A 19,295-nucleotide genomic window follows, 5' to 3' on the forward strand; every position below is an offset into this window, starting at 1 on the left:
CTTATCTAAATAAGGATAAATTTGAAAGGAAAAATAATAAATACCTTCTTGATTATGTAAAAAAAAACTTTTAATTTAGATTAAATATAAAGCTAAAACCACCATATAATACGGATGGGAAGGGAGTAATACTCTTGAAACTTGTGCTCTTAACATGCAATACTATTTGTATGATTTTAAAAACTTTATTAAGAAAATATATATATAAATTCACTAATAAAAATTACAAATTTCCGATAGAATTTCTGTGAAATACGACTAAAATTGACTTGTCGGAATGACATATTTCCGATAAAGTTTTGATGACAACGGAAGGAGGCAAGGAGCAGTAGTAATTGACCCTACTAATGGACTCCCGTACTTTATTTTGGGAAGGAATTTTTGATGATATTAATATGAATGCCAGGCTAGTAACACCCCAATTTTTTTTGCACTTTTGGTGATATGGGTAGTTGGGGTAGGAAATCGAGAGTAATGAATATACTATGTACTTCTCCACCAATTCGTTCTGACTTAGTTTGATTTGACATTAAGGACCTGTTTGGAACATAATTTGATCGGTTTGTTTGATGAGATAATTACACAGTTAGGTGAAATTGAGTATAATTGGAGGGTGTAATTACACTCTCCAATTCTAGAGGAGGGGGGGGGGGGACTGAAAATTGGGTGTAATTACCCCCTGTAATTATAGAGTTACTTTTTAGTTTATTTCTTTTTTAATTTATTTTAATTTATTTTATTTTTTAATTTATTTTTAATTTATATTATTTTTATTTTTTTAATTTTAATTAATTTATTTTTTATTTTACTTTTTAAGTATTTTTATTTTACTTTTTAAGTATTTTTATTTTTATATTATTTATATTTTATTTCCTTTCTTCTCATTCCCAACCTTTACTTCTTTGTGGTTCCATGTAATTGCTCGTATTTTTTTTTTTTTATTCATTTAGCATGACCGTGTTATTATTCTAATTTTTGAGACTACATCTCTTAATATTAGAAAGAATGAGTCATTAACAACTTGACATATAATGAGTGATGTTATTAGAGTAGAATTTCATTATGAATGTGGTTATAGACTTATATTTTTCCTTTCTTTTGAATTATAGGAGTATTTACTTATGTTACGTTGGAACTTACTTATGTGATGTTGGAATTTGACATAAGAGTATTATGTTAAATTTTTTTCTTTTAGATTTTGAATTTAGGTTATATTTTTTACTTTAATTTATTTGCTTTTAATACTATTGACTTGTTATTTCACATTGCTTGCTGTTTATTTTTCACTTACAATTGATAGAATTTTTGTTAAACATTTGAATAATGTTGTGGCATTATATTTATAAATATTCTTTTTTTTTTGTCAAACATCCAATCCCATGATGTTCTCACAAAAAAAGTATTCGTTTAAGTTTTATAATCAATTAAAATTAATCTTATACGGAGACTGGTGGAGCAGTATAGGGAGAGGAAGAGGGTCTTTGATCGACCTAGAAAAGGCATACGACAAAGTACCGAGAGAGGTTCTATATGCTTGGAGGCTAGAGGTGTACCTGTGGCGTACATTAGGGCGATCAAAGACATGTATGATGGGGCCAAGACCAGGGTAAGGACTATGGGAGGAGACTCAGAGCACTTCCCAGTAGTGATGGGGTTGCACCAGGGATCAGCTCTTAGCCTATTTTTATTTTCCTTGGTGATGGATGGATTGACACAACAAATTCAAGGTGAGGTGCCATGGTGTATGTTATTTGCGAATGACATAGTCCTAATTGACGAGTCTTGCAGCGGAGTTAACGCTAAACTGGAGGTTTGGAGACAAACTCTGGAGTCTAAAGGGTTCAAGTTGAGTAGGACCAAGACAGAGTACCTGGAGTGCAAGTTCAGTGATATAGTGCATGAGGTGGACGTTGAAGTGAAGCTTGGCACCCAGGTCATATAGAAGAAAGATAGTTTCAAGTACCTTGGGTCTATTATACAAGGAAATGGGGACATTGATGATGACGTCACACACCGTATTGGTGCAGGGTGGATGAAATGGAGGCTTGCCTCCGGAATGTTGTGTGACAAGAAGGTGCCACCAAAATTTAAAGGCAAGTTCTACAAAGTGGTGGTTAGACCAACTATATTGTTTGGGGCGGAGTGTTGGCCAGTCAAGAAATCTCATGTTCAGAAGATGAAAGTGGCGGAAATGAGAATGCTGCGATGGATGTGTGGGCACACTAGGAGCGATAAGATTAGGAATGAAGTCATCCGAGACAAGGTTGGAGTAGCCTCAGTGGAAGACAAGATGCGGGAAGCGAGACTGAGATGGTTTGGGCATGTGATGCGGAGAGGTGCAAGAGGCTGGCTAGCGACGGTTTCAGAAGAGGTAGAGATAGGCCAAAGAAGTATTGGGGGAGAGGTGATTAGACAGGACATGGCGCATTTCCTGCTTACCGAGGACATGACCTTAGATAGGAGGGTATGGAGGATTCATATTAGGGTAGAAGGCTAGTAGGTAGTCGCGTTTATCCTTTCTTACGAGTAGTTTTATTGCTCTACAGTTTCTTGTCTCTTGATTTCTGCGAGTATCTGTTGGTTTATAATGCCTTATTTACTTTCATTTTCATAATTGCTTTGATTTGTTTGCCCGTATCTGACCCTTCATATGCCTTTTCTTGAGCCGAGGGTCTTCCGGAAACAGCCTCCCTACCTAAGGTAGGGGTAAGGTCTGCGTACACTCTACCCTCCCCAGACCCCACGTTGTGGGATTCACTGGGTATGTTGTTGTTGTTGTAATCAATTAAAATTAAAATATTATTAATTTGAAATTATATATCAACTATTTTTTACAATGTTAGTTACAAATATATAATTATTAATTAACATATTTTCAAGAAAAAATGTGTTATTAAATAGCTAATTTAATATCATTTATAAAGGCGCATATTTTTTAAATATTAATTTTAAATTTTTTATAATTAAGTTTTATTTTTAAATTAAACTAACCGTGTAATTACACTTGTGCAACGAAACAGCACGCTTGTAATTACACAGTAATTACATTATGACAAACAAACAGGTCGTTGTAATTACAATACTGTGTAATTACTAGGCTGTGTAATTATTAGGGTAGTAATTACACCAATTCCAATTACCAGGTGGCTTTCCAAACAAACCCTAAACTTTAAAGAAGTATTTTAAATTTGTGATTTTAAATATGCTACTCTCTTCTCCAAATTTATGTTTATCCGTAAATTAGCACAGTTGAATTTGTATACGTGGTCAAAGACACGTGAATCAAAGTGACCAGAATAGTAAAATAATTTGCAATAAGAACTAGTATAAACGAAATGTAATTGAAAGTCAAGAGTTAGAATAGACTGAGCCTTGGAGAAACTTTGAGTTAGTTCCAATATTGCTAAGCTGAATTGAAATAAGAAACTAGAGAATAGAGCCAGTGTGAATTGTATGTATCTCTTGGATCCTTTACAATGAATAAATAGGACTCAGGGGTACACGTTCCATGAATCATGTCTCCATCAATATTGCAAATGAATGCTATAGTAAGGATGGACAATAAATGTGACAATAATGCTTATTAATGTCCCGCGTCGGGAGGCACAAATTCTTCTTGTAACAGTTGATTGTTGGCCTCTTCAACCGGCGTCTTATCATATTCGCGAACTCCACGAAGTCATGAATCTTAAGGCGCATTCGGAGACATTCAACCACCTCCAGGGGCATCAAGTGCTGACTTAGATTTGACTAATACTCATGACAGGTGTCACTACGGCATACATCCAGTTGTATTCTGCGAATTTTCCCCAATACAGGTAGTACCCCCACTTTTCGGGGACTCGAACAGGTGTGGCCGGGAAGTGGAAAGGTTCATATTTATTTCCCTTCACTCGACGCGACAGTTACCAGAGTTGCCACTGAACACTTTATACCCAGGTGTTTGAATATTGAATACGAAGTTTAAGAATGAAAGGAATATTTTAAAATATATAAATCATCTCATTAAAGGTAAAATGAAAATTTTAAGTTAAATTATAATTGACTATAGAAATGTGTCACTCTTTTTTGAACTGACAAAAAGGGAAAAAGTGTCACGCAAATTGACCCAGAGAAAATATATTTTCTAATGAGTATGATTTTAAACATGCTAGAAATTTGTACAGACTATTGGAACTTCTCATTATAGAAATACAATATATTCAAATAAAATGGAACTGAAAAAGTAGTAGTAATTGATAGCCCTACTAAAGGACCTATATATATATATATATATATATATATATATATATATATATTTTATTTTATTTTTGGTTGAAATGTTATGTATTAAAACGTGACATAATGCATGATTGTACGTTTCAGTTGGATACTCAAATGGTTATAATCCATGTTATTAAATTGGAAGGGAGCCACACCCATTAGTTTCTTGGTTGGAAGTAGTGGATTTTTTCTATCTGCTGAGCTTATAGCTGGAATTTGTATCTTCAATTTGACAATGGAAAGCAAATATGTATTGAGTTGTCCCAAATTGGTTGTGGATGAGAGTTTGATTTTGTTATATGGTCTTAGACGATTCTCATCTAATGAGTATGTTTTTGAGTTGTGTTAGATTCAAGATTCATTTTTTATTATTACAGTATTAGAGTTAAACCATCCAAATTCTTCTTTATTTACTCGATGTTGGGCCATATTATGTTGCCGACCACATTCCTATTAGAACACCGTCAGAAACGTTTCCGACAAGTCAATTTTGATAGATTCTAACAGAAAATTCAATATAAAGTTCGCTACTTTTTCAGTAGCGCACGCTTCAGTTGGCTGGCCTAGGCATGTGTTGGTGCAAAATTTTCCCACATTTCTTGTGGAATATAAATTTAATTTTTTTATATTATTTTGAACAATTCTCATTTTACGAACTAATGGTTAGACTTAGAGTTAGTTACGTTCCAAGTTCACGTTTTTCATACTTTTTTCCTCAACAAGTTAGCCATACAAATTGTGGAGGAAACCAGAGTATCTCCCATGAATAGACCGCATAAAAGGTCGTTATTGGCTAATATTGTCACGCGCTCATTTTGACTTTTGTTAACACTAGCTGGTGGAAGTGTTAAATTGAGGTCCTACTTTAGACTTTTTGCTCTTAATTATATCCACACGGTCAAAGTTAACTGTCATTTTCTAAGTGTATGCTGATTTGCATTGAAAAACCATACTTCGAAGGCACATCACCTATATATCCACATCATTATTTGACTATTTTGTGCTAGTGGTGACAAAAATAGACTTTATAGTATATGTATAATATGAAATGCCAGGACCCCATTTTTTTTGGCGGTAGGGGTGGTTTATTGAAAAATAGATTCAGTGAGAATGAATATGTACTCGTACGCCGTAAGGTGTAAATATTGTCCTCCTATTGAGCTCCACCTTAATTAATTTCTTCTATTGTAACCCTTTGGTTTCGTTTTTACTTTTTCCAATATGTTATTTTTAAATGACGTGGCCTGACGAAGTTAAATGATTCTTTTTTCCTTGCTAGAGCTACCTCAATAAGTATATTTTTTGTTGGTTCAAGTGTTCAATAGGTACTGACCCTAGTTGAAATATCATAATAAAAATTGTAGTTAATTTTGAGGACCGTCCTCTATACATTTGGTCTTCTTTAAAGGATGTAATGGCGTAATAGGTACTAATAAATATTCATAAGAAACCAAATTTCAACAACTTCAATCGTTATTTTTTCCCTTTACTCATTTTCACTAGTGATCTCCATTATTCCAAAAAATAATTAAGAAAAAATCAGGAGTGGGATCTCCAAAGTGTAATATTAAAATTATTTCCTAATCGGTATTTATTCTCTCCCATCCGTATCACATCACTAAAATAATAAAAAGAGAAATTTTGTGGTTAGGACTATCCAATAATAGAGGAAGTAAATGAACCACCATACGCCAACCCACCTTATTAAATGACTTACAACTACACCACTTAACTGCTTGTTGTTTTAGAGTCTAGACCACCTGCATGGCTATATCATTTATTTCTCGTCGTTTTCTTATTTCTATTCAGTTTGGCAAAGATCATATCACCTTTAAGAAGAAACGATGGATTTCCACAATTGTTAACTAAAACAAACGTGGCTTAACTTTATTTCAATCTTAACATCCTTAATTTCAATCCCAAAGGGACAGTTTTGGTAAAATTCGGACATTGGTGGCTCTTTACTTTACAAAGGGTCAAGTACTGGGCACTTTGAACTAAATTTAATCTTAACAACTATATTAATATCGAAACTTAAGGACAAAAAAAACATTAGGCGGCTTATGATTAGTAAGTTTCCCTTCAAAAAATTTCCGTTTTTTGCCCATAATCAGTAAACCTCTTTAATCAACCCAAAAAAGAAACCAGTTTGTCTAATAATCTTCAACAACTCAAACAGACAATTCATAATCATAGTGTCTTCCTTAATGATAGCATAAAATTGCCGTTATACAAAGAATGAAGATAGAATCCACTGGAATTTGGACTTATCATTAATTTGTTATAACCTGAAAATGATAGTCTGACCTGGCTTAAGTGGTGGATAAAATAGAAAGTCTAATTAAAAATTTATTGTATGTAATAATAAGCAAAACGGAAAAGGGCCAAATATACCCCTGTACTATCGGAAAAGGGTTAAATATACCCCTCGTTAGACTTTGGGTCCAAATATACCCCTATCGTTATATTTTAAGCACAAATATACCCCTCCACAGTTAAAGTTGACCAATGTGAACTTCTAATCCCACGTGGCATTAATATTTTAATGAGGTGGATGTCACGTGACATGCCACCTCACTAACCCTTTTACTACCCACCCCCAACCCCACCCCACCCCCTTCCACATCCGTGTATCTAACCTCCATATGGATCTTTCCATTCTCCATAAACTAAAACGAAACATCCTAAGAAATGCGGAAAATATTAGCAGGGACTTCAGAATGATCCACCGTCACCATCGTTCTAAAGTGATCGCTTGAAAGGAAACGACCAAAATGGTACCCTCCAATGTACTAAGGAATGCCAAAACAGGATAGGAAGTAGTTATAAGAGATACTCCATAACAACATAAAAAAAACTTAATTAAATTTGGGTTTCCATAATAACTTAATTCAACGCCCCTATCCATTTTGCTCCTCCCCTCGATTTGTTCTTCCACCACCAAAATTTTCATCCCCTCCACCATTACCATGACTCCGTGAGGGTGTTTTCGACATGTGGTAAGCTAAAATTTTGTTGGTTCTATTATTCACTGCCGCTAATTAAGAGCTGCTCTTTGAATTAAAGTTTCAATTGCTGCTAATATAAGATAAAAGATGGCATCTTTTCTCTATTTCTGAGATAATTTTCTTCTTTTTAGATCAATTTTCATCTGGGTTTTTCTGTTTGGTGAAGAAGACTCTATTTTTGCTTGAAACCTTTTGGCTCATGTAAATTCATGAGGGCCTATGTGCGATAGAGGTGTTTGGTTAAATGGAGGCTAAGTTCGGGGGAATGATTCACCAGTTTTATGGTCCAGCTATGGAATGGGATTTAAATGATTGGAAGTGGGACGGTGAGCTGCTCCACTGAATTCCGTACCATTGGATTATCGGAGCAAACAGTGGTTCCCTTAGGATCAAATATTCTTGGAGTCTCCGATCCGGTGGTTATGAAATGGTATATGGAAGAGGGGGTGGGCGTGGGGGTGGGGAGTAACATTGTGTGTGGTCAGTGAGGTGGCATGCCATGTGGCATCCGCCTCATTAGAATATTAATGCCACGCGGGATTGAAAGTCCATATTGGTCAACTTTAATTGTGGAGGGGTATATTTGTGTCCAAAGTATAACAGTAGGAGTATATTTAAACTCAAAGTATAACGAGGGGTATATTTGGCCCTTTTTCGATAGTACAAGGGTATATTTGGCCCTTTTCCGTAAGCAAAATCCAATAACTATTGACCTATGATAAGAACATTTTACATTGTAAAAATATACAAATAGGGGTCAGCTCAATATCAAAGTTCCCAATTATAAAAAAACTACTACTTAAATTCTGACTATGCTCAAGTTACTAAACACCAGTTAACCCAAATTCATCTATAAATTATATTGTTACCTTTGAGTTTTGATAGTGGTGGTTCAAGTTCAAATGGATACCAAGGGTTTTAATAGGAGTTGAAAATTGATTTGGAGGTCTTTCTTTGCAAAGTTTGGTTGTTGCGTGCAACCTTCTGTTTCTTTAGAACTAAGCTTCTCATCAGGATCCCTTAACGTAGCTTGGGCTTCTTTTGGGTGGTCTTTAAATTTTGCCCCTCATATTTGCGGTCTTTAAATTTTGCCCCTCATATTTGTGGTCTTTAAGTTTTGCCTTTAGCTTGGATACCTGAGGTTCTGGGTTCAAACCCCCGCTCAGGCATAAAATAAACAAATAATTTCGCAAAGCAGGGCTAGAGGGAGTGTATGTTAGATCCGGCATAAAGTCCTTAAGGAAAAACTAAAGTTATGCCGGAGAGGGCATAACTTTTCCTCAAGGCATAGTTTAGTTATGCCTTATGGGGCAAAACTTTTCCTTAATGAATTATGCCTTATGGGACAGACTTTTAATTAAGGCATAACCAAAAGTATGCTTCATAAGGCAGAACTTTTCCTTAAGACAAACTTTTAGTTATGCCTTAAGGAAAAGTTCCGCCTCATGGGGCATACTTTTAGTTATATTTTATGGGGTACACTTTTAGTTAAGGCATAACTAAAAGTATGTCCCATAAGGCGGAACTTTTCCTTAAGGCATAATTAAAAGTTTGCCTTGAAAAGTAAAATATATATATATATATATATATATATATATATATATATATATATATATATATATATATATATATATATGTCTCAAGGCAAAGTCTGCCCCCTCCGGCATAACTTTAGTTTTTCCTTAAGGATTATATGCCGGAGTCTGCCCCCTCCGGCATAACTTTAGTTTTTCCTTAAGGATTATATGCCGGATCCGGCATAAAGTCCTTGAGGAAAAACTAAAGTTATGCTGGAGGGGGCATAACTTTCCTCAAGGCATAGTTTAGTTATGTCTTATGGGGCAAAACTTTTCCTTAAGGAACTATGCCTTATGGGGCAGACTTTTAATTAAGGCATAACCAAAAGTATGCCTCATAAGGCAGAATTTTTCCTTAAGGCAAACTTTTAGTTATGCCTTAAGGAAAAGTTCCGCTTGATGAGGCATACTTTTAGTTATATTTTGTGGGGCACACTTTTAGTTAAGGCATAACTAAAAGTATGCCCCATAAGGCGGAACTTTTCCTTAAGGGATAATTAAAAGTTTGCCTTGAAAAGTAAAAATAAAAAATAAAAATATATGTCTCAAGGCAAAGTTTGTCCCTTCCGGCATAACTTTAGTTTTTCCTTAACGATTGTATGCCGGATCCGGCATACACTCCCCCCAGCCCTGCCTTGCGAAATTATTTTTTTATATGCCTGAGCGGGGTTTCGAACCCAGAACCTCAGGTATCCAAGCGAAGGGCAAAATTTAAAGAACACAAATATGAGGGGCAAAATTTAAAGACCACCCCAAAAGAAGGGCAATCCGTGCAAAAAAATGACGTAGCTTATATCACTTTGGTGGGCTTCGGCCCATAGACTTTGAAACCCCTACTTTTCATTCAAAGTTTTAAGACTATAACCACTTTGCCTTTAGTTAAATACGGATGTTATACAAATACACTATATACATTGAGATGGAGGGAGCAGTACTTAAATATAAGGTTACTTTTTCTAAGAGTTTTAGATTTTTTCTTACAATCTTTATCTTTTTCTAAAATGTGACATCATCATAATAATTGGCATCAAAGTTAAAGATTTGTTGGAATAGTGCGTCATCTTAATTCTTATGTATTTCTAAATTTGTTATTACTAGATTGAGCTTATGATTTACTTATAACGACAAACAGCTTAGGTCCAAACAAATCAAGGGATCAAGTTAAAAAAACAAATTAAGGGGTCAGCAGTACGTAATAGTTTGTTTCTTTTATTCCATATTGGATTTACTGGGGCTAGTATTATTATGCTTCATATATTGAACTGAGGGAAGTACATAAACACCAACTATATATCCCATATTGCACAAGTGACTCTATTTAATACAAGTGATTAATTTATCCATCAAATCATTAAAAGTGACAATTGTGATAGATGTTGGCATATAGAACGTGTGCGAGTGTTGTACACATTTATTAGGAAGAGCACTACAATTTAACCAACTCAATATTGAGAAGGAGGGGGAGCTGCAGCATCTTGAGAAGGAGCTTCAGCATTTTGAGGAGGAGGAGCTTCAGCTTTTTGAGGAGCTGCAGCATCTTGACCACCACCATAACCGACAGGAGCTGCATTATTTTGAGAGGGAGCTGCAGCATCTTGAGAAGGAGCTGCAGCAGAAACTTGACCACCACCATAACCGCCAGGAGCAGCAGCACCTGAACTTAGAAGCTTAGAAGTTCCCCGGCCTAGACCAGTTTTCTGCGACGAGCACATTTCTGGCAATGATACCCCTGCACCTATTTCATTTTAGGATAACAAAATCTAACGCTTGGGGCTACACTAATGTATGATATGATATAAACTGGAGTATGAAATAATGGAAGCAGCCACTAATACTTGCATTAGGGGTAGGTGGTCTACCAATGGCGGAGCCAGGAATTAGGCTAAGAGTATGCAAATTTTCTTCTCACTTGTGTTAAGAGTGTGCAAAATCGAATATATACTCATAATAGCGAACATTTAACCTATGTATACCGTGTAATTTTCCGGCGAAGGGTGTGCACCTGACCACCCTTCGCCTAAGGTGGCTCCGCCCATGCTGTCTACCCTTTTCCAGACTCTACTAACGCATGGGATGCTTTGTGCAAATAAAACTGAAGAAAGTGGCCAAGTCTAGTGTTGTCAAATTAGAGAAAGGAGAAAGCAATTTGCCGAGTGAATACATCCTAATGTGCTCTAATTATAATGGCATATTGTGAATATATAAATTGTATCAGCTACAAAAATCAGAAATGTGACGAATGTAAGTACTGACAAGACTTAAAAGAGTATTTACTAAAAAGATAAACGGTACGAGGAGAATAACAAAAGAAAAGTCCCTATAGGTTGTTGCGTCATAACTTCACAGTCAAGTCTTCACTTGCAAATAATGACTTTACAAGTTCAAATATGACTAAAATACTTATATAATTGAATTTCAATTGAATTTTTTTAAAAAAATATCGTTTGATGAAGTATTTTCAAGTGAAAATGAATTTTACTCCAAAAATTTAAACTTTTGATCTAACAAAATTCATATCCAACCACATTTGGAATTAAATATCCATTTTTGGACTTCAACCAATTATTGTCAAATGCCTACTAGTTTTTCTCCTGAAATCAACATAACGACTGATGCAAATCATTCATTATACAACAAATAAAGATTAATAATGAGAAACTACAAAATAAAAGAAGGTGAAAGTATATCGGTGGCACAAGCTGACAAGCATGCAATGCATACAACCAATTGTCTCTTAAGCACATAAATGATAAATTTAGAGTTGTTAAAGACCGAAATTTATTAAGTAACTTGTCTAGAATATCTTGTAAATAATTTTTACATAATCAGTGTAATTAAACATATAGATATCTTTTAGATCACCTAATAATGTATTTTTTTAACATCATCAATGTATAGAAGTCATAAAATGAAAATTTTCCATAGAACTAACAAGCATGAAAAATGAAGAGCAAGGTTATTACCACCTTCTGCAGAAGCCAAATTGGAGTAAAGATCAACAATGTTGGGACAGTTGTTGTAACACTGATGTGAACAGAGCTTGGAAATGAATTTAGAATCAAGAAGTGAGTCTGAAGACAACCCAAGAGATTGTCTATCAACCCCACATGCACCAACACATTCATCTGTCTCTATATATTCCTGCAACCTTTTGTTACTTGCAAACACTTCTGAAGTCTGGCACTGCATTTCAAACTTTCCTTCTTCACCAGACGTGGTACTCTCCAGAACACACCTCTTTCCACTTGAATCAATTGAAAGCGTACACATTTCCACTGGTAATTCCTCGCATATCAGATCACCTGAAAAATAACTCGAAACAAAGAAGGCAAAAAATTAAAGAGGTTACAACTTGAAACACTACTAAAGTTATTAATATTAATTAAGGATGAAGAAGAAATTAAAGTAGGGCCTTTATTTGTTTTTGGTTTTGGAGATATATCAATTGTATTACCAAGAGCTCTTTGGAGGAACAAGAATAAAGCAAGGAAGAGTATGAACTTCATGTTGATTTCAAAATAAAGATTTGATGAAGGAAGAGAAAGTGAAGTGTGTTTGCAATGGGCGGAATATAATTGTGGAAGGTGAGATTTTATATAGTGCTGCTAGGACAATTGTTCCCCCAAATGGTGTGGGGCCGATGTCCGTCAAAATAAACTATTTATTTTTGGCCCAGGAGGTCAAAATAAACTCTTTTTTAGGGCAGAAGGTCAAGATAAATTGGAAGGGAGAACTTGTTGTCAACTGCTTTTCTAAATAATCAGGAGAGATTCACCTTAGATGTGACCGTGCCCAAAAGCAAAGGTAACAAGTTCTTGTCATGTAATGAGTTCACTGCATTGTTTAAATTTTAATTCACAGTTTAGGTAGTGTGACATTAAAGCCTCGAGTGAAAATTGCATGAAACCTTGCTGGCAGATTGTCTTTGTCTATGGAAAGTACAAAGAGGAGCTTAGCTAGAGCCTACGTTTGCTTCAAGATAACCAAACCGTAACACCGATCCTTGCTGGCAGTTTGTCCTTGTACTAGGTGGAGCTGTAAACAGAAAACAGCTTACGTTTAATTTGTCTGTACACAAGAAACAGACAAGTTCGAAGTTTGTCTCTTCTAATTTTAGTAAGTTTAAAATTTCTTCTCTTGTTGTTTGCATTAATGCTGAACTATAATAAACTCCTTTCGTCATTTCGAGTAGTGCCAATATTTGGCTGATAAGCGTTCTGCAGCGGAATTTGGGATTTAATGTGCGGTGGATTGTACGTAATCATTTCACATTTATTTTGTTCGGGTGAAAGAGTTGTTTTAGGAAGAAGATAACCTTCAGCAAACCTTAGTTTTGGCCCTCATCAGTAAGCACAAGACACCCAAATTTCTATTCATCGTTTGCTTAAGAATCTATCTTTCTCACTAGATGAGTATTGGGAAGAGACGGGACAAAATCATCAAAAGGTGAATGAAGAACCAGTTTCAAACGTTATAATGCAACTGATGCAGCTCTTACGCAACAGGTTCATCTTAAGGCAATATATATGTGAAAATGCTCTAATCTTTCAAAAAATGTTAAATCCAATAAATCCATAGTAATTTTAAATGTACAACAAGCTCAGTATTAAGAACCTTAAAGACAGATCCATCAAGTTTAAATCTTAGATCCTCTTTTCAACAATAAGGGAGGAATCTTTGATAGAATGTGTTATATAGATTTAATATGATTTGAGGTTAAAACTAGATAAAACGGAACAATCCGAAATGACTAATATGATTTATTGCATGTTTGGATAGACCTATAACTTATGCTTATGGCTTATAAGCATAAGCCATAAGTTGAGCATCCTCACTTATGATTTTTGGCTTATTTTTTTTGTTAGTGCTTAAAAGCATTTTTTTTATCTTATCAAACACTATAAAAGTGCTTAAAAACTATTTTGACTTAAAAACACCTAAAATAAGTCAATCCGAAGATTTTGGCTTTGGGAGTTTACAGCTGACCTTCGGACTCTAAAGTCTCTTTTGTTCAAGAGTGGAAATGTGGAATGCTAAGCTTCCATAGATTCTGAGGAGGTCAGGCCTTAAGTTCCCCCTCTCCAGATGCGCTTTTGCTATGTTGCTTTCAATAAAATGCCCCCCTTTGCCTCAAAAAGAAGAAAAAACTGATAATCATGTCAATTATCTTCCACTATTTTAGATTTAAGCGCAGGATTGTCTTTCCTTGTTTTCCATATGTAGAGGTTCCATGTACATAAGTAAAATAAGTAAGCTCGTGTTTTCATAAAATCCTTTTTATGCATGTACTAAGTAAAGACATTAAATTGAAACAATATGATTAGTCATAGTAAGACTATAATTTCTTGTTCTGTAGTGTATGCAGATGTAAAATCTCCAACATCCTCAGTCTATTTCAAAGATGATCTTCATACAACAAGAACTAATGAAGCTAAAAACATCACAGGAAATGGGAAGGAGTTAGACCTGAGGCTGCGGGGAAGCATTCAACAGTCAGAACAGGAATAACGAACCCTAGCTGGCTGTCGAAGATTAAGTTAACCAGGTGGTCCAAAATGACTATTATCCTTAAACATACGAGATTATAAGGAAATTCTGAAATCGAGCAAGCAAGTGTGGAGGAAATTCAAGTGACAACCTACGGTACGCAAGGTCGTACGAGTTCCTCTTTGCCTCAACCAAAAAGGCAAACACATTTAGCAGCAGAAGTTCAATTTTGATCACCTAATTACACTTGGTAAAGTATCAAGGGGTTAATTTATAATAGTCAAATTATGGTTTATAAGCCTATATTGAAAATTGAGACGTGGTCAGCCATTAAATAAGTTGTATGAAATTAGACAGTTCACTTTGTAAATTAGTTCTCATCAGAAAACAAGGTTGGTTCCCCCTCCCAAAAATAGTCAACAATGATCAGCCAAAACACTTCAATAATTTAACATTACAGTGTATGGTATTGCAAAAACATGTATGAGAGCTTGGTGGCGTGGTGCTTTCCCAAACTTCCCACACTGTTAGCAGCAGCATGATATTGAACTACAACTGGAGGCTGGATTCAACCAATATCATCACCAAGAAAGGCTAAATGAGATCCAAGTTCTGTATACAGTGAGAGCATTTTACTTGAAGATATATTGCCAAACATTTGCCTGAACCTTTGGGAAACTAAAGGCTAACTTTTAGGCTTCAAATAATCAATCATAATTTGCATTCAGAAATTTGAGTAATTCATTTCGTTTACTCTCTGCTTCCTTGTCCTCCTTTGTCTTGTCTAGCTTCAAGAGAATCTACAAATTAAGAACATTAAACACTATCATTCCACAATAAGAAATGAAAGTAATACAGCTTTAACGCCACCCATGTTCAAGGCGATTAATACACAAGCTAAAGGTAACAAGCATTAGTAGCAACGTTTCCAAAAAAGATGAACATACCTTTTTGCCAGAGACAGCACTCCGACGGACGCCATCATCTTTGTCACGCCCCAAAAACTGGATTTGGTAGATTACGCATATGAAAAAAAGAAGGGAGAAAAAAATTCTAAACGAGAGCTAAAAATTAGTATAAAAATTAAAACCTTAGAGAGCTGCACAGGGCCACTACTTTCCACCTTCTGCTTCTGCACATGGCTCGTATTGCCACCATAATCCACAAGCAAGTAACAAAACCAGACAGGTCATCGAGCATCCAGTCATCATGTCACAGACCACAGCTCCAAATTCGAAGAGCCGTAAAAGATAAACAGCAGAAAAAACTATAAGCATCTCATACTTTAAAAGTGCAATTAGTCACAACAACTGAAATCTAAAATGTTCATATGGGCTATGAAACTGTACTTAGTTTTATATGCTCGGAGTAATTGTGAAAAACATTTGAACATAAAATGCAGAAGTAGTTCAGCAGAATAGATGAAGACTGCTTGATCAAGAGAACAAAAACCTACCTCTTTAATTTTATGCTTGTGACGTTTTTGCCGGTGACTTTTCCCTCTCTCTTTATCCTTCTTCTACAAAGGCAACAAAAAGCTGGTAATATGTCAATATTCAAGCAAAACATGTAATCGAATAAATAATAACCAAATCTTCTCAAGCAACCACCTTTGTCGCTCTATCTTTTTGTACGTGTCTTTTTGAACTGTTGACTTCTTCACGCTCACTGTCTGAGGAACTGTCAGCAAAAGAGTTGAATTAGATGGTTACAAGGAAAATGAAAGCAGCCATCTAATTCAGAAACACTTGAGACCTCCCACTAACAGCAGGCTAGAATCAATAACAATAAGCACTTTGTGGAACACATAGACATAGCATGTCCTTCTAAAAGCATGGTAAAATTGGCATCCAATTAGGTACCAGAATTTTTACTATAAGTTGGAGATGCATTGTGCATGCAGTTACTATTTACTAAGATAGCAATAAGAAGTCCTCCACAATATAACGCAATAACACATATGAGAATGAACATATTAGTGTAAGTACTATTGAGAGGATAAAATCATGGGCTAAACAGTTTTTTAAATAGAACTTTTACTCTAGGTTATATGCTTTCTACGAGTAGTTTAACCTCTAAAGGTCATTTAGTTCAAAACAAAGTTATCCCAATTATAATCCCGGGATTTTGGTATAAATTTATCCTGAATTCAGCTAATACCCACAACCAAATGCAAATTTCGTCTCAAATTTTATACTGGGATAGCCCCCCATAAATCCCTGTAGCCGAGTAGCCCCTAAGAGATTTATACGTTTCTAATTAGTTTTAAGTATTTGCCTAATATTGGCATTAGATGAGTGCAAATAGAGTAAAATGGTCAGTGACAATTCATATAGCCAAAGACACAACTAGTTTGGGACAAAAGCGGAGTTGTTATTGCTGCATGACTTATCGCTAACACCATTGCAAGCTGCAATTTGGAAAATTTCTTCCTCTTGGTTTAGAAATAGATGACATTATTGCAAGATGTTGTTTAAGCTTTTCCAAATTGCAAGCCAACTTTTGCGTGCAAGTCGTCACTATGCAACTTCCCTAACTAGAATAGAAAATAATTCAAGGTATATTCCTAACATTACATTACCCTAAAAGAACACTTGTTGGCTAGACTAAAACTTGAGTGTTACTACTTTTCTGGCTCTTAATCGTCTGCTCCCCAGATTTTGGAGATTAACAATGACTTAAAAGGTATAGTTACGGCGCTAGGGGAACACCCCTCACCATCTATTTATATTTGACAAGGCGAGAAATATCTCAGTGAAAAATAATGCTGTTTCCAATACCTAGAAAACTAATTTCAAAATAAGCAAATAAATCTAAGCAATAATTTGAAATAACTCATACACCAATTTACAAAAGTAATGAACCCTAAGTTGATAAAAACAAGATGGTCAAAATCCCTAAACCCTTCTCCATAAAGCAAATTGTTTTACACAAACAAACAAACCTGTAATCTTCGGATGACGAAGAATAGGTGTCGGAAGATGAATGACGACTAGTACGACGACGTTTGGTGGTGCGAGAGCGGCTCTTCTTGCGGACCTCCTTGTCTTTCTCTTTGCGGTGGCGCCGATGACGCTTACGATCCCTACGAGAAGAAAGTGATGAAGACTCCGATGAGGATGATGTGGCCGCCATGGAGATCGCCCGATGAGTTAGATAGCTTTTTTCACAAACTGTATGTGCTTGGCGACGCTTCCTGGATTTTACTTTTACGTTTCCCCCCAAACGGGTAATCTTGGTATTATAATGCTAGGTATTCCATTTCAATTAAACCCCCTAAACTTTCAACTTATGGCTTCTTTGGCATAGGTTTTTGATTAAATAATATTTTAAGAACTTAATTAAAGTTTTCTGGTATTAAATTTGTACTTTTTTTTTGTTGTTGGTAATTTAACGTTTATATAGTAAATTTTAAAAATATAGGTCAAATACAAATAAAAGCACTTCCCAAATAATTTGACAAAACACAAAATCCTGTAACCCCAAATACTTTTTTTTGTGAAGGGCTTTGTCGAATTTAAATAATTAAATTTTGAAAGTTTCGTCAAAAAGCTTTTAAACTAGGTATATCACACAATATAAAAAAAAAAAAAAACGCAAAACGCAAAACGATCGAGAATGATTGTATAACACTATAACTAATGACACACAATTAGAGGTTTTATTAGAAAACTAGTAAATTGACCCGCGCTTCGCGCGGTTATCAAAATCTTATTAAATTTTTTAAATTAATTCCTACATTAGCTTAAATAATTTTTTTTCAATAAAGAAAATGCATAATACAATTATAATATGCATGAAAAATTGAACTAATTTGGTAATAAACATAAGCCTTAGATTAACAGGAAGGAAAGAACCACACAAAAAGAGAGCAACAAAAGAGAAATAAGCACAAAAAAAGTTATCTACAGTTTTCTTTGACAAACACTTCCAATTGACATGAACATATAACATTGGAAATTAAATCTATCTTTAAATAAGCTGTAATACTACAACAATTAATATTCAATATATATCTTTCCTTCATTCTCCTTAAATCTTCCATTGATCTTCTTATCTCTACCATCCTTCAAAATACATTCAACTATTTCTCATTCACTTTCATCTTCTTAGACTCTGTGCCCATAAGCATGAGAAAATAAAATTAAGAAGAAAAAAAATGAAACCTACGCAACAATTTTCAAATCAATTGAATGGACCAAAAAAAAAAACTACTATGAAATACATATATGTGTGGAGATTCCAACGATTCTTTTGAACTATAATTCAAAGTTGTCAAACATAATCTTGCTTTAAATGTCTTAAGGGTGCCACATCACTTTTCTATTGCCCATAATGATATATTATTTATTCACGAAATTAAACGAAAGTGAGATAAAATAGAAGTAATTAATGATAAAGTAACATAGAATAAAGAAATTAGATAGATTTAAAGAGAATTTTGAATGAATACATTATCTCTTTAATTAAAGAGTTGGGTTGTTTTTTGGGGAATTCTGTGAAGGTGTGTATCATCTTTGACAATGCTAATTATGGGAAAGTTAATGCTAATTATAGGGAATTAGTGGGCTCAAATAAAAGGAATAAAAAGCAAAAACATTGAGGTAAAACATAATAAAGATTTATGTTTTTACATTTAAAAATTTCTTTAAAAATAAAGGAGAAAACATATTAATAGAACACTTACTTTCCTCTCCACACCAGTTAAATTCTCAGTTTTCCTCCTCGAATCTCTTTTGCAAAATTATCATTTTTTTGAAAAATGCCCTTTTTTTTCCTCAGTTAACTTTCCGTATCATTCCTATAATAATTATAAAAATTTAAAGAGGGCAAATAATAAGTGGGTGACATCATATATGCACAACTGAGAAAATTTTAAAAGACACGGAAGCATACCCAAAAAATAGAAGCCAAAGTACTGTTAAAATTCAAAAAGTAAATTAATAATAAGGATAAATAA

The 19,295-nt window shown here is 34.7% G+C and overlaps 2 protein-coding genes across 6 annotated transcripts; both read right to left on the reverse strand.

Moving 5' to 3' along the window:
- Positions 1-10,120: 10,120 nt before the first annotated feature.
- Positions 10,121-12,458, reverse strand: LOC132645988 (uncharacterized). Of its 4 annotated transcripts, none has more exons than XM_060363289.1 (3): positions 12,303-12,458; positions 11,815-12,150; positions 10,121-10,577 (listed from the first exon to the last, which is right to left on the reverse strand). In XM_060363289.1, the coding sequence occupies exons 1-3, from the start codon at positions 12,352-12,354 to the stop codon at positions 10,291-10,293; spliced, it is 675 nt and encodes a 224-aa protein (XP_060219272.1). In that variant the 5' UTR covers positions 12,355-12,458; the 3' UTR covers positions 10,121-10,290. The 4 variants fall into 4 exon arrangements, with proteins under 4 accessions (XP_060219272.1, XP_060219270.1, XP_060219271.1 ...); XM_060363287.1 differs by having other exon boundaries at positions 10,121-10,583; XM_060363288.1 differs by having other exon boundaries at positions 11,812-12,150.
- Positions 12,459-14,758: 2,300 nt separating this feature from the next.
- Positions 14,759-17,559, reverse strand: LOC132645989 (uncharacterized). 2 transcript variants are annotated; one of them, XM_060363290.1, is made up of 6 exons: positions 17,280-17,558; positions 15,946-16,015; positions 15,792-15,854; positions 15,426-15,467; positions 15,283-15,339; positions 14,759-15,135 (listed from the first exon to the last, which is right to left on the reverse strand). In XM_060363290.1, exons 1-6 carry the CDS (start codon positions 17,468-17,470, stop codon positions 15,043-15,045), a joined length of 516 nt encoding a protein of 171 aa, XP_060219273.1. In that variant the 5' UTR covers positions 17,471-17,558; the 3' UTR covers positions 14,759-15,042. The 2 variants fall into 2 exon arrangements, with proteins under 2 accessions (XP_060219273.1, XP_060219274.1); XM_060363291.1 differs by lacking the exon at positions 14,759-15,135 and having other exon boundaries at positions 15,299-15,339; positions 15,426-15,576; positions 17,280-17,559.
- Positions 17,560-19,295: the final 1,736 nt, after the last annotated feature.

The sequence above is a fragment of the Lycium barbarum genome, chromosome 6 (assembly GCF_019175385.1).
Source record: "Lycium barbarum isolate Lr01 chromosome 6, ASM1917538v2, whole genome shotgun sequence".
NCBI lineage: Eukaryota > Viridiplantae > Streptophyta > Magnoliopsida > Solanales > Solanaceae > Lycium > Lycium barbarum.

Excerpts from the sequence above, each read along its gene's own strand:
- LOC132645988 (XM_060363286.1), bottom strand. The coding sequence starts at position 12,354 with ATGAAGTTCATACTCTTCCTTGCTTTATTCTTGTTCCTCCAAAGAGCT. Across the intron at positions 12,151-12,302 it reads GTTCCTCCAAAGAGCTCTTG|GTGATCTGATATGCGAGGAA; the intron begins GTAATACAATTG and ends GTTATTTTTCAG. Across the intron at positions 10,584-11,811 it reads TTTGGCTTCTGCAGAAGGTG|GTGCAGGGGTATCATTGCCA; the intron begins GTAATAACCTTG and ends AAAATGAAATAG.
- LOC132645989 (XM_060363290.1), bottom strand. The coding sequence starts at position 17,470 with ATGGCGGCCACATCATCCTCATCGGAGTCTTCATCACTTTCTTCTCGT. Across the intron at positions 15,468-15,791 it reads ACAAGCATAAAATTAAAGAG|AAGCAGAAGGTGGAAAGTAG; the intron begins GTAGGTTTTTGT and ends AGCCATGTGCAG. Across the intron at positions 15,136-15,282 it reads GTGCTGTCTCTGGCAAAAAG|ATTCTCTTGAAGCTAGACAA; the intron begins GTATGTTCATCT and ends CTTAATTTGTAG.